Source organism: Sinocyclocheilus anshuiensis, unplaced genomic scaffold (genome assembly GCF_001515605.1).
Source record: "Sinocyclocheilus anshuiensis isolate Anshui unplaced genomic scaffold, SAMN03320099.WGS_v1.1 scaffold227, whole genome shotgun sequence".
Taxonomy (NCBI): domain Eukaryota; kingdom Metazoa; phylum Chordata; class Actinopteri; order Cypriniformes; family Cyprinidae; genus Sinocyclocheilus; species Sinocyclocheilus anshuiensis.
In genome coordinates, this window is record NW_015549590.1 from 3,039,916 (window position 1) to 3,055,205 (window position 15,290).

A 15,290-nucleotide genomic window follows, 5' to 3' on the forward strand; every position below is an offset into this window, starting at 1 on the left:
CGAGATATATCGCATTACCGAATACCGGCACAAGTCTAATATATATATATATATATATATATATATAATTGTATTATTATTGTAAAGTGAGGACCAGAGTCAGAAATAAACCAAAGCCATGGTCCAAAAACCACATTAAAAATGTGGGAAAAAATAGCTCATATTTTAAAAGCAGTTATCGAATATTTCATATATTTAAAAATATTCAGTCAAATGCAGTTGTTGTTGAATGTGTCACTAATATCATGGGTTTTTCTTTGACCAAAAACTATTAAAACAGTGATAGTAGAGAACTATATCTAACAAAATGTCTCACCAATAATATTAAATGTGACCCTGGAGCACAACACCAGTCATAAGTAGCACAGGTGTATTTGTAGCAATAGCCAACAATACATTGTACAGGTCAAAATGATAGATTTTTCTTTTATACCAAAAATCATTATAGGATATTAAGTAAAGATCATGTTCCATGAAGATATTTTGTAAATTTCCTACTGTAAATATATCAAAACTTAATTTTTGATTAGTAATATGCATTGCTAAGAACTTCATTTGGACGACTTTAAAGGCGATTTTCTCAACATTTTGATTTTTTGATTCCAGATTTTCAAATAATTGTATCTCAGCCAAATATTGTCCGATCCTAACAAACATCAATGGAAAGCTTATTTATTCAGCTTTCAGATGATGTATAAATCTCAATTAAAAAAAAAATTACCAGTCATGGTTTTGTGGTCCAGGGTCACAAATGTTATGATCTTGTGCATTATTTAGATTTTCTAATTAACAGCAATCAAATTTAATACAGTTAGTTAAAAAAAAAAAAACATTTTAAATACATTTAAAAAAAACTTTTTTGAAAAGGTAAATTTGTATTTAATGTTCTGTTTTATAGTGCAAATTAACTTGCTTTTTGACCTTTTTTTTTTTTGCATTATTTGGGGCATTAATATTAATATTAAACGTTAATATTAATATTCGACATCGTGTGTGCATCTGTTGGACTTGTGAAAGTGACAAAAAAAAGGTAAAATAAGCTAAGGCGTCAACCTAAAACCTTTTTGTTCAGTATGTAAAATTCTGTATATTTATTATGGAACTGTTTAGTAGCTTATAACCGAAATGAAAATCTTGACGATGATGATGATGCTTTGTATGGCTGACGTCGGCGTCCATAGATCCCTGTCTATCCCTTATTTCCTAACCAATTAACCAAACCAAACCTTGGCGCCTTGGGTAACGCCATGTAAATGTATTCTGACCACCCACTCAGCCGATAACCCCATTATCCGGCTAGTCCGGCTATTCTTCTCACCCTTGTTTTGTCTCTTTGTAAGTCACTCACCGTCCGCCTTTTTTCTATCTCATGACAGAGGGGTATTTGGGGGCGCGACTACTGTTTTCAGTTGTTCTTTTTTTCCCGATGGACAGCGTTCGTAATAATTCGGCGCTTTCAAGTCGGAACCCCGCTTTCGTGTTTCGGATTCCGAGACGCCCCTCTGGTTATGAGCCGAGTGTAAGTCATACACGAGTGTCAAAGCGTGAGACATTCAACACAATCACAGAGTCAGTCAATTAACTGCCGCGAGACACACACACACACACACACACACACACACACACACACGTATAACCATAGGAAGTTTAACGTGACCGCGTCACAGATAAAAAGCGTCAAACGGCTTCTAGTCACCTGTTTCTAGACTAATATTGTAAAAGTTTGTGGTCTGATCTGTTGTTTTAGCTGAAAATTGTGTTTGAATGAGTTAGAGTTAAGAAAAACAAGTTAGGCTATAGGTTTGATGAGTTTAAGATTTATTTTTGCCTAAAGGCAAAAGGCATAACTTGTTGCATCAGTTATGACATAAAGGTGCCATTGATAGGAACAAACGTTTTCTAAGAGAAAAAAAAGGTATTCCTAATATCAGTAAAAATATTAGAAACTCTAATTGTTTTGGGGAATATATAAATATTAATAATTTAAATAGCCTATTTATAGAGTCAGCAAAAAAAAAAAAAAAAAAAAAAAAAAAGAAAGTTAAACAAAAAAAACAACGAAAGTTAAGAATAATTATTAAATATCAGTTATTATAAATGATATATTACAAGTAGCCTAAACTGAATAAAATATTTTCTCAAATAGGGACATACCTCGCCGGAGTAATATGACATCCATTGATCGCTTCTCTCCCGTTTCACTTCCTCAATCATGTCTTCTGTTATTCAACTAAATAATTATTTAGCTAATAATGCAAAATGACAGAGTGAATGAATTAGGTAAAACGATATTTAAATATCAATGAGTATCACAGAGCATTTGGAAACCTAACACAGCGTGTAAGTCAGGACAGTTTGAAGTGTGCTGCTCCTCACAGACTGAGTCCCATATATGAGCGAGCGCTGATCTCCCGCCCTCTGACCAGCGTCCTGCCCACCTCCTGCCCTCTGAACACTACTCCACTGCTTTATTCACTTTACTGAGCAATTACACGCCTTCAATAAAAAGATCACTGCACATTTTATTCTCACAAAATGGCCAGTTGCAGGCCTAGCCCAAAACATTGTTCAACCTGTGTTCAAACTACTTTAAGTAAACAAGGTAACACTATAACACAACAATGGTCAGATTATCTCTTGATAATGTGAAATTACAATGTTTCTTTCTTTCTTTCTTGGATCCTTGATAAATCTTTCTTCATCACTGATACCTCGATAAAGACTAATATGTGGAATTATATGTGGAAACAGAATAATCAGCAGCAAAAAGTATAGGCTTAGATATACATATATTATCAACTGAATAAGACTTGTTTTTATGCTTAATACAAATACTCAAATACATCTATTAATGTGATAATGTGACATAAAATGATCACACCTAATGTTTCTATGATTAGAAAATAATTGTCTCTTCTTAGCTCCTGAAATTTAAGAGGTCAATAATGTTAAAATCTATTTCTGACACTGATACTACTATAAAGACCCTTAGAAATATATTAATGTGCATCTCTTTCTTTTTTTTTTTTTCAGTCTGTAAGGTTGGCATTGTGTCTCATTCAGTGGTCACAGCTCGCCCCCCTCCCTTTCTCTCACTCCACATCTCGGTGCTCTCCATTGTGGGAGACAGCTGTTTGGCGGATTGGGGGTGTTGGGTGTCATCTTTATTGATGGAAAGCAAACATTTACTCCGTGTGCCATTTAAAAGCACCACCCTCATCTGCCTGCCAGTTGAGCTCAGCCAATCAGAGGCCTCAAGAAACACTCCTGCTCTAATAAAACAGACTTTATGAGTTGTGTATTCATATTGACAAAGGAGAGACCAAAATATTCATACCATACTTAAAACTTCCACAAATGGGAGTAGACAGTTTTGAAAAAACAAAAACAACAAAAAACACTCTGGATTCCTCACATTTCCAGCTGTGCCATCATCCCCATGTGGAGGAAATGTTTATCTAGTGCTAAGTGCCTCCTGCATTAGATGAAATGCACCTAAAAACAAGGCAATTAATTACATCCTATTCAGACCTATACCCAAGGTGTGAGAAATGCCAGGAACTTACTGATTAAATCACCAGTTGGGCATTAACAGTCATATCTTAAGACTCTTTCTTAAATAAAGCTTTCTTGAAGATGAAATGAAGTTTGAGGCTAATGCATCAAGTGAGCATTGCAATGTTCTCTACTTTGATATGTGTTGATGACAAAAATATCAAAGGAATAAAATAAACCCCATGGTTATTTATTTAAAAGCAAACAATATTTTATAACGCAACTTTTTAATTAAACTGAAAGATGCTTGATTGTGATAATCTAGAGCTCAAGTCTAGATTAAAATGCTGGTGCAATTCAACGATTTATATGAAATGCAAAATAATTGAAGTTAAATGCAAATAAATTAATTAAATAAGCCAGTTTCCGTTATATCTTTTTTATTTCATGGAAATACAACATCATTATAATTCCTGTTCAGAACCATTTGTTGTACATTGTACTATTTTCTCCTTTTTTGTATTTCAAAACATGATCACTTGTACAACAATATGAACAAAAATCTCATGTCACAAATAGATCCATGATGACAATAAATTACACCTGTCATGCTTTGAGTTTTTAAAACAGCACTTCCTTAAAGTCAAAACATTTTGTTCCATCATCGTTCACATATTAACCCTTACAAGAGCAAGAAAAATCAACTTTTATGCATAAATAGATTACTGGAAAATACCCATTTAATTCAACAGTTATTTAAAAACAGATTTAAATCAATCTGAAAACTCCTGGAAAAGAAGGAAATAACAGAATACGATGAGCATTCATGTGGTTACATTTACAACAGTCACATAAATTACAAAACTGAACAGAACGCTTGCCAATCTGTCTAACACTGCTGAAGCAAAGGGCCTGTGAGGGTAAATACTGAAATATTTCTGGAAGTTTTAGTAACCTTGATATTGAACAGTGGATGTCCAATGTTCCCCTTTTTGTCCGTTATTGGTCAAGGTAATGCAGTATTACTACTGCAGTCTGTAACAATAAGAGGTGATTAAAGAGATGTCATCACAGCACAAATCCAGTTATTAGTACTTCAGAACTGCTTCACTAGTTTACACATGGTTATCGTGTATAAAATAGCCCAAATTAACAGTCCAAAGACTGAGATTAAACTGACAGAAAAGATAAGTGAGGTTACTTTTCAATAGTTGAGGCCAGTTAAGTACCAATAAAATTAGAACAAGTACTACACGCAATTCTTGACAGCATCAAACCGCAGCATTCACAATGATGGATGTTACAAATGCAAAGATTTGTAAACCAGTGCTGTAATACAATAAAGAGAACAGAATGCTGTAAACAATTCTTGCCACTAAAGAAAGGGGGGAAATTATTAGGGATATTTGTATCCATAGTTGTACTCTTGCTTCTTGGGTTTGTATATTACAGTACAAAACATATTAGGATTTATGGAATTTGTGGGGTACATGCAAATACTATTATAAATGAAATCTGTATGGGCATGATGTTAAAAAAGAAAAACAAAACTGACATTAATCATGTTTTCTCTTAATAGTTATTTATAATCAAAAGTCTTTTATATTTACTTTTTTTTTTTTTACTAGAACTTAACATTTGTTAAAACTTCCTCTGGTGACTTGGAAATATTTTCGGCAGTCATAAATCTCTCAAAGTGGTTCACTTCAAATCTCATTCAGAACGGATAGTGAGTGTTGATATTCATAAGGGTTAGATAACAGCAGGGGCAGATTGAGAAATCTATCGTGTTTTTTAACCATGTGGCGAGACTAGAGGTTCGTCTCTTGTTTAAATAAAGCCGAGGCAATCTTGAAAGCTCTAAGGCCCTGTACACTACGTCTGAGACCAGTGTCACACCAGAGGAAGAATAGGATAGCTGGAAGTCAAATAAAGTTTGTTTAACATGTGGTGGCCAGAGACTGATGTATAGGAGGCTGGAAACAGCGAACATGCTCCACAGTAGAACTGTCTGTCTCCACAGCCTTCATGTACTTGTTGAGGATGGCGAAGATCTCGTTGTTGAGAATCTGATACTTTCTGATGCGGTCTGCCATCTTCTTCAGGGGCTGAAAGTTACACGACAAAACATTTAATACAGAAGCCCATATTTACAAGTTGGAACATTTACACTACCTTTCAAAAGTTTGGGGTCTGTGTGATTTTATGATTTTGAAAGATGTCTCTTATGCTCACCAAGGTTGCATTTATTTGATCACAATACAGTAAAAACAGTAATACTGTGAAATATTACTACAATTGTATTATTTTAATATTTTTAAAATGTTATTTATTCCTATGATGGCAAAGCTGAATTTTCAGCAGCCTTCAGTGTCACACGATCCTTCAGAAAACATTTTAATATGCTGATTTGCTGCTCAAGACATTTGTGCTGCTTAATAATTTTGTAAAAAGCATGATGCATTTTTTTCAGTACTGTTTGATGAATAAAAAGCAGAAACAGACATTTTGTAACATTAGAAATGCATTTACTGCCACTTTTGATCAGTTAAATGCATCTTTACTGAATAAAAATAATGAATTTCTAAATGAATGAACATTAGTGTATATTGCATTGCTGACTGTTAAGAGCTTCCTGCAATGATTTATGCAATTTTTTAAATAGTTTGAGTCTATGAAATCAGAAACGTACCACATTTTTAATGATCTCATCTTTGCCGTCCTGCCTCTGGACCTTCAGCAAATGGTAGCAGAAGTCGAAGAGGTCAAAGCGACGCTGTTGTCCTAATAGCACAATAATGGCACATCCAGCCCAGTTCAGACCATCACCGAAGCACTGCCTAAACACAAAACCCCCCCAAAACATTTCAGTTATATGATGTAAACCTAAATCAAGTGCTCGCTTACTATTAAAAACAGCCATGCTGAATGCATATGCATACTCTGCAGTGAACTCGTGCGTGCCCACAGGGATGCAGTACACAAACTGCATGGCGCTCCAGAGGCGGTGGAACTCCATGCACTCATCCACATGCATGACGCCATTGGTGGGGGGAGGGCCTCGCCACACACTGTCCTGCAGGAAGCTGCGAATGCGCGTCAGGATGACTTCAAACATGGACAGACCACAGCACAGACGCTCCTTCGTCAGCAGGTCTCCTTCTCGTGCTATTGCAATTTGCTAAAAAGATGATTAAAAAACAAAACGTTTGGTTAAAATGGAGACCAAATAGATGCATAAACCTATATTACCAATTCAAAAGTTTGGGGTCAGTAAGACTCCTTTTTTCTTACTCTATTCAGCAAAAAGGCATTTAACTGATCAAATGTGACAGTAAAGACATTTACAATGTTACAAAACATTTCTATTTAAAAAATGAATGCGCTAGTGTTAAATATGTTCTGCTACTGACAATTGAGAAGAGCAACTTGGTTCTGATCTTTGAGAGCCTCACCTGTGGGGTCCCAAGTCTCTCAATGAGGGGCACCAGGTGAAGAGGAGCGTACTTTGCCTCCAGCCTCTTCATCCTCACCTCAAGTCGCTCCCCCTCTGTAAAATTAATCATTAAAGGAAGATTTCAGCAGGTATAAAATTATATATATATATATGTATATATAAGATCTCTTAATCAGAAAGCACTGAAGAGGAACATGATCTTGTAGTTTCTGAATGTAATATTTCACCTTTGATGTAGACCCTTGGGAGAATGTTCTGGAATGGTGCAGCATGAAGTAAGTCACAAACTTCTTCCTGTGACTGAGTTCAAACAAACACCACAAAAACATGAGGAATGAATGAAAAACGCTTCATCACACTGTTAAATGAAATCTGAATCAAGCTTTACATAGCACAAATATCACACACATCAGTGTGAAAATGGGCTAGTCGTAATATGTATGAAAATGTGAAAATGTAACATTTTGGTCCTAAATATGATGATACTTAAGCAGAATTGATGTTGACGGAGAAGCTCGGTCTGAATACCGGTAACTGATTATACCAAATATAGTACTGATAAAAGGATCTCATTCAATAATTTGATCATAAATAGCACTTTCTGATTATACTCGAAAGTTCGAAACAGTTCAAAACAACTTGAAACAATTTCAGAACATTTCCTTTAAATCACCTGCAGTGAACAGCGTTCCTATTATCAGGCATAGTCTCATATTTATATTAAAAACATAAAATTTTCTATAAATAATTAATGACATATTTATAAATATATACATATTTACATATAATATGCATATTTCTGTAAGAACTTTGATAGTTTTGTGCAATAAAAGGTATATATATATATGTATGTATGTATGTGTGTGTGTGTTAAAGATATGTTGGTTAAAGGGTGGCATATTCTTTATTTTATTAATTTAACACTATTTTTTTGAAGTCGGTCTGTGCATGTATGCAGATTGTCCTTGGTTGTTGCGACATGCCCCATTTTTTCCATCAGTATTTTATGCCTTGAGAAACATTTAAGATGTTAACTTAAAAAAAAAAAAAGTCTTGAGATTTGTGTTCTACGTTTCAGTCTGTTGTACTCCATCTAGATGTTTCTGAACACAAAAATAGGTCATGTGGATGCCCAATCCACCAACTGTAGACAACAAAATGTAGTTTTGCACATCCCTAACTATTAATATGCATTTTATTAAATCTCTACATCAATATTTACTAATATAAACCCAGAAAGATAAAAAAAAATATGTGATAAATACATTATTGTGGCAGGTGGTGTAAACCCTAAATGCAATGTGAAAGTATAAAGGTCTTATGGCAATGACCTTCAAATCAATGAGGTACACAAATTTGAGCAAAAATCACTTCATTCACAATAATAAAACAAGCACCGAACAACACCCAAACAAGAAGAGACGACCAGAAGAGCATCCTGACAGAAACAATGTTAATGAGAGATCAGCGTGCAATGATCATCCGACACATTCACTATGCTTCAGAGAGAGAGACCCAAACAAAAACACAAGAGTTACAGTCAGAAGAAGAGAAATGTATGGAAGCAGATGTGGACCAGCACGGGACGTCACAGGCAGCCAGAGAGGAGTCGTGACTGCCATGAAAGCAAGGAAGACTTCCTTTGGAGGAAATTATCCTAAACAAGCCTCTTAATATGAACCCAGTGGGAGTGTGCAGAGTCCAAACGTCACGACAGTGCCAGATGTTCACAGCTCCGTATTACATTTCGGGTTTTATTCTCTCGTCTCGGTGACACTAGCGTCCTTGAATCCATGGCAGAACACGGCACAAAAGTGACTAAAGAAAAAGTATAAAAACCAGGAAGAGTGTGCGTTCAGTCAGTTTGTGGTTCGGTTACATGAATGAGGCCTAATTCCTTACCACCTGTAGTTGTTGCCAGCGTGTAATGAGAAATAAAGTTGCTTTTTAGGGGCAGATGGCAGCAGTGTCCTCCACCCACACAATTGTTAACATACACACAGTAATTAATTAATATTCACATCCAGAAACGCACACACACTGGCATACACATCAGCGTACAACACACACTTTCTACAAATTCAAATCTGCCTCTTTATGCAGCTGATTAGCAAAGCCAGGCTGAGTCACGTCAAGGATTGGGCCTTGAATTTTGGTGCACCAATCGGATGCTTTCATTACAAAAAATATTTGCATAAAGCAAATCATAATTATTCGGAAGAAAACAAGGCATTTTATGAAAGATCAGACCTGCCAACCTTGGCAAAGTATTTTGAAAACCGCAATAGTGCAAAGCTTAGTTCATATTCTTTCGCACTATTTTGGCACTTATTTTCCCATATACACCACCATATCACGAAGAAAACAATCCAATAATATATAGTTGAGAGAGGGATAACCCCTTGAGAAAGCAATACTTTTGAATACCAGCCTTAAAATGTGGATTTACAGTCAATTTTAGCATAAGGCTATAAGGAAAAAAAAAAAGCAAAAAAAAAAAGTCTCTCTACTTTAGTTGCCTTCGATTTTTCTGTAGTTTGGAGTCGCAAATCTTATAATTGTACTTCGAAGTCAAAATGCACAAAATGTGTACAGGTTGGCAGGTCTGAAAGACTAAATCTAAAATAGAAATCAGCTTTGAAATGACGTTTTAGACCAACTAATTAGGAGTAAAGTGATAAACGATCAACTGTGCAATTACACTACTTCATGCAAAAAGGACGAGTAAGCCAGAGAGGGTCTCACCAGAGCTTGCTCGATGAGCAGACAGAAGAGAATGGCGTTGCCCACCTCCCTCAGACTCTGAAACACATCTGTCTTGAGCTCAGCGTACTCAATTATGTCCTTCAGCTGATGGTGGAAGAACTCCAGGATGCCTGACAAATGTTCCACATTACATAACATCAAAAACACTCCAGGCTAGGATCTGACATTCATATGCTACAGTTACAGTCTTCTTAACATTAACAAGCTACAAAATATGTTTTACAAAGTGTTATACAAATTAATTTGTTGTACTAAATTAACAGCTCTAATATAATTACATTTACATTCAAGCATTTAGCAGACACTTTTATCAAAAGAGGCTTACAGTGCACAATTTTATATTCTTATTTTAAAATCTTTTGTTTATATCCTATTCTTTGTATTTATTCTATTTACACTCTGATGGAAGCATGTAAGATATGCTGCTGCATGAATACGCATACATAAATTAGGGATGTCGAAATTAAGCATTTCTACGATGCATCGCGATGCAGACGAGGACGATTCGGTATCGGTTCAGTAATAGACCATAACCGATTATAACGTCATTTGTCATGGTAGCATACATTAGGCGCGTTCGGCTTGAAGCGCCACTGTGCAGAATGATCAGTGTATGACATCAAGTAGAATTTTTAATTACTCGCACTAGCATCTCGCCTCTCTTCGCCAATAGGCGCGTTCGATTTGAAGCGGCGCTGCGCAGGATGAGTGTATGACATCAACCGCGAGAGCGATTTGAAAGCATAAGGATCCGTCTGCTCTCTCGCGGTTGATGTCATACACACTCATCCTGCGCAGTGCCGCTTCAAATCGAACGTGCCTATTGGCGAAGGGAGGCGAGACGCGAGTAATTAACCAACTACTTTAAAAGCCAACATCTGGGCACATTTCTGCTTTTATGAACAACCTGGTAAGCACGACCTGGAGAAGGTCACGCACAATAAAATATGCAGGGGGTAATACCACTAACTTGAGAAACCACGTCAGGCAGGCTACAGTTCATATATCTGACTGCTTGTATTTATTGACAAAATTGTATACATGTGAAATAAAATTGAAAATTGAGGATATTTGCATCATGATTTTGAATTGAACCGAATCGATGACATGATAATCGTAATCGAACTGAACCGTGAGACCAGTGTAGGTTCACACCCCTAACATAAATACATAAATCCCGTAGTAGATCTAGACAGGTGGAGTTAGGGGAGGTAGAGGGACTGATGGTACAATACTGCACCAGAATATAATATAATAGCTAATACATTTGGTCTCTGTACTCATTATTAGACTGTGACACAACTGGAGTGTTACTAGTTCTGCTCTCACCTGGTGATCCGTACTCATGACGAGGGAGACGGCAGATCTTAGGCATCACCTCTATGAGGGTCTTCACATACTGCAGGATGGTGCCTTGCAACTGGAAAACACAGGACAAATGAAAAAAGGAAATGTTCAAAAAAATAATGAGGAGTGCATGAAAGAGAAACTACATGTACACTAAACAGAGAGAGAAAATACCAAGCTCTTGACAATCTTGAGCAGCTCCTCCATCACCACAGCGATGCCCTGGTAACCAAGAAGACGGCAGATTGTTTTGAAGTGCGGAGGACCCACAAAGTTCCTGTAGGAACTGTAGATGTGGGAGTAGGCAATGTTCAGAGGCTGAAAAACAGAGCGAGATGTTTAAAAATAGACATCGATGTTCTCTAGTACACTTGAGTGTATGTAATACATTTAAGTCTTTGGTTCAGTATCACAAGCTAATCATGCTGCTTACAGACCTTGGAGCCATACAAGTAGTAAGGCTGGACATTGGCAGGTTTGTCCCTCTGAGGCTCCTGGGTAAAGGGAATGGCTGTCCGCACAAACCTGTTCCGTGAGATTGAACACTTTTGTCAACATTGTCATCTACAGTATATTGAACCACATTAGTACGGATTTGTATCTACAACTTATATTCACCAACCTGTTGGTGGAGCCATTGTAACAGTAGTTTGGTAAGAAGTCAAAGTTGAGTTCCCAGAAGACATGCAGCGTGATGCGGCCGTATGGAGCAGACACGTTGTGGTTGGCCTCACGGAACATGGCGTCAAAACTGTCCAGGGTCATGTGCTTAGAGAGCAGGCGATGAGTCAACCTGTTGATTTCCATCAGCCATTCAAGCTCCTGAAACACAGTGAACAAACCAATTTCAGTTTGGTGAATATTCCAAAGTTCTTAGTCAGAGCCTTTGATTTCCTAAATCAAGACGCCAACTGTCCAAATGGGAAAGAAAATTGTCTGCACATTTGTAATACCAAAGAATACTGATTGTGATGACAACTGTGCTGTAACAAGTTTGATTTGAATAGATTCCATGTTTAAGGTTTAATTTGATTAGAGATTTAATTGTTTGAGTACAATTCTTTAATAACAGTAAGTCTCCTATACGTCCATAGTAAATGCGAGCCTCAACTGGAAACAGCTCCTGCTGACGTTATGCAGCGGACAAATGAATATGTTGAACAGATGAGTCTACATGCAGTCAGAGAATCAGGATCAAAAGCAGAGCCACTCCCTTCAGAAGAGACCGTAAAGCTTCACACAGAGTTACCAGTCACAAATTCTGTTCCAGCTACACGTCTCAAGTCAGAGAGTTGTTCAGACGATGCTGAATTCTATCATATGCGATCAAAGAGAGATTCTGCTCAACCGTCACAATTTACATCAGGCTTGAATCATCCTTTTGGTAACACGCCAGATGATAGCCAGCGCAGACGGCAGACACATTTCACCCAAAGCATCACGCCACCTTTCCCAGTGGCAGGTCAAACACCTCAAAATTCTCAACAAGACAAAACAGACATTTCAGACTTTGTCAGATATTTTGCTCGCCGGGAACTTGTTAACACTGGTTTAGTACAGTTCAATGACCAACCGGAAAGCTTCAGAGCCTGGCAACGGTCCTTTCAAAATGCTGTAAAAGGGTTAAATTTGACAGCCAGTGAAGAAATGGACTTGTTAGTCAAATGGTTGGGAAAAGAATCAGCTGAACACGCTAAACGCATGAGGTCAGTACACATTAATCAGCCATCGAAGGGCCTTGACATGATATGGACTAGACTGGAAGAGTGTTACGGTGCTCCAGAGGTTATCGAAAGAGCACTTTTTAGACGTGTTGAAAGTTTTCCAAGAATTTCAAGCAGAGATTACTCAAAGCTTCATGAGTTGAGCGATCTTCTTATGGAAATAGAGTCAGCCAAAGCTGATGGATACCTTCCAGGCTTATCATATCTGGACACAGCAAGGGGCATCAATCCCATAGTTCAGAAGCTGCCATTCAATCTGCAAGAAAAGTGGCTGTCACATGGAGCTGGTTACAAAGAGCGGTGTGGTGTTTCGTTTCCCCCTTTTAAGGTCCTGGTTGACTTCATAAGTCAACAAGCTAGAATAAGGAATGACCCAGGCTTCAACTTCTCTACTCAAACAGATTCACTTTATAAAGCAGACAAGGCTAGCTGGAAGCCAAGCAAATCAAGAGACGTCTCAGTTAATCAGATAAATGTGTCTTCCCTAGGGAAATGACCCATCTGAAGACATTATTGAGTATCGCATGCGAGTCCCATGTGTTTGGCAACAGTCCCTCCCCTGCTGTAGCCATCTATTGTCTCCGACAGTCTGTCAAAGATGGTGATCCTGATGTCAAGAACTTTGTGAACCATGATTTTTATGTAGACGATGGGTTGAAGTCTCTTCCTCACCCCTTGTCCCAGTGTCAACTGACCCATATGATCCATTCATACTAACACCCAATGCACTCTTAACCCAAAAGGTCACAATTGCACCTGTCCCAGCTGGTGATTGGGTCAAAAATCTTCACAACCGACAGTGGCGCAGGGTACAACACCTGGGACAAACTTTCTGGGATAAATGGAAAAAGCAGTACCTAACTCTTTTGCAACCAAAAAGCAAGTGGCCCTCTAGTAATCCTGACCTTGAACCAGGAAGCATTGTGCTCTTAAAGACAAATACCAAAACAGTCTAAAAGCATGAGTTTCTCACCACTATGGAGGTGAGGTCCTCGCTCTCAAAGCGGCTGATAGCCTGATCCAGGGATTTGTACATGGCTGCTGAGATCCTCTGGGTTATCAATCTGTTCAGGTCAATGGAGCGACCCAGCAGCTAAAAAAAGCACAAATATATTGTTAGATTTATCCTTTACAGAGTATCCTGAGTGATAGTACGTTTGCTCAACATTAAAACAGAGTTGCCCATTCTTATTGGTAATCGGTATAATGTCACACCTGCACATGTCTCTGTTTGAGCAGTGTTTCGTAGCGGTTTGAAGGCGGGTATGGAATGATCACACCGTAGTTCTTACACTCCGCACGGAAGCGTTTGTCTAGGAGGACACTGTGAAGAAGAGAAAGAAACATGATCTATAGCAGAATCATTTCTTTGATTTGACCGCTGAAATTGAACTTGAGAAACATTCAAGATGAGACAGGGATATTGTTACCTTCCAGCCATTGCTTTGTAGTAGGCAAATATCTGGTCAGCTAATTTGTACACAAATTGATCGAAACACAGGTTGACCTATAATGAAAAAGAGATTGCTTCAGTTTTTATTAAAACATTTTTGAATGGAAGACAATAATAAACAAGTCTGTGACACTCTACCTCGGCCTCTATCTCATCATAGAGGAATTGCTTCTTGAATTTGGTGAGGGCATAATAACCACTATCATTATAAAGGTCCAACGGATACAACACATATCTGAGGGAAAAAAAGATTATTCTCAAAAATGCTATAATCTGACAGACAAAATTAGTCAGTGTTCATATACACTACCGCTAGAGTTGGTAAGATTTTTCTCTGTTTTTGAATGAAGTCTCTTATGCCCATTAAGGTTGCAATGATTTTATAAAAAAATACAGTAAAAACAGCAATTTTGTGTAACATTTATTACAATTTAAAATAACTGTTTTATATTTGAATACATTTTAAAATGTAATTTTTTCCTGTGATGGCAAAGCTGCCACCAGTGTTGGGCAAGTTACTCTGAAAATGTAAGCAAATTACTGATTATTGATTACTCCTTTTAAAGTAATCACGTTACTGTTCTGATTAGGGCTGTCAAAAATTTTTTCGAATTTCGAATATTCGTCTAATTTAAAATAAAAATCCACATTCGAATGCAAAAACGTTGCATTCGAATTTTAGGTGTGCGTTAAGGAGGCAGCCTTATCAGCGGCGCACGAGATGCGATGACGATGTAAGTGTCGTTGCATTATAATACTTTCTATCCAGTTGAAGCCACTAGATGCTGCGCTGCTGCGTTGTTCATTCAAAATATAGCGGAAAAAGAGAACATCAATGCGGAGAAGATCTTGTTTACATCAAAACCAAGCCGTTCACACAGAACGCATATTTCACGCATTTTCTAGACGGACATCTATTACTGTTGCACTCGCGTCTCGCACAAAAGAGCCACATGTTTAGAAACCATGTAAAATTTAATGCAAGTTTAACTTTGAAAAAAACATATATCGAGACTTTATGGCGGGGTTTTTTCCATCCCACTGCCTC

At 37.4% G+C, this 15,290-nt stretch overlaps 2 protein-coding genes across 4 annotated transcripts in view; both read right to left on the reverse strand.

Moving 5' to 3' along the window:
* LOC107658135 (hepatocyte nuclear factor 3-gamma-like) overlaps positions 1–2,216 on the reverse strand; it is a 3,700-nt gene extending 1,484 nt beyond the window's left edge. The window contains exon 1 of one of the 2 annotated variants that reach the window (XR_001630752.1): positions 1,349–1,577. Coding sequence is in view for 1 of the 2 variants with exons in the window: in XM_016446591.1 (XP_016302077.1) it covers positions 2,155–2,214 (60 nt within the window). In the remaining variant the exon portion in view is untranslated. Of the gene's footprint in view, positions 1–1,348; positions 1,578–2,154 lie in introns of those variants that run through there. The other variant, XM_016446591.1, reaches the window with a different exon arrangement.
* A 2,868-nt stretch (positions 2,217–5,084) lies between these two features.
* Positions 5,085–15,290, reverse strand: part of LOC107658125 (cytoplasmic FMR1-interacting protein 2-like) — a 40,830-nt gene continuing 30,624 nt past the window's right edge. The window contains exons 16-29 of one of the 2 annotated variants that reach the window (XM_016446572.1): positions 14,381–14,477; positions 14,220–14,296; positions 14,005–14,113; positions 13,763–13,882; positions 11,688–11,887; positions 11,503–11,590; positions 11,240–11,383; positions 11,048–11,138; positions 9,698–9,828; positions 7,180–7,252; positions 6,951–7,045; positions 6,438–6,676; positions 6,188–6,335; positions 5,085–5,603 (exon numbers count right to left, since the gene is read on the reverse strand). In XM_016446572.1, the coding sequence (XP_016302058.1) occupies positions 5,436–5,603; positions 6,188–6,335; positions 6,438–6,676; positions 6,951–7,045; positions 7,180–7,252; positions 9,698–9,828; positions 11,048–11,138; positions 11,240–11,383; positions 11,503–11,590; positions 11,688–11,887; positions 13,763–13,882; positions 14,005–14,113; positions 14,220–14,296; positions 14,381–14,477 (1,780 nt within the window). In that variant the 3' untranslated portion in view covers positions 5,085–5,435. Of the gene's footprint in view, positions 5,604–6,187; positions 6,336–6,437; positions 6,677–6,950; positions 7,046–7,179; positions 7,253–8,354; positions 8,858–9,697; positions 9,829–11,047; positions 11,139–11,239; positions 11,384–11,502; positions 11,591–11,687; positions 11,888–13,762; positions 13,883–14,004; positions 14,114–14,219; positions 14,297–14,380; positions 14,478–15,290 lie in introns of those variants that run through there. The other variant, XM_016446573.1, reaches the window with a different exon arrangement.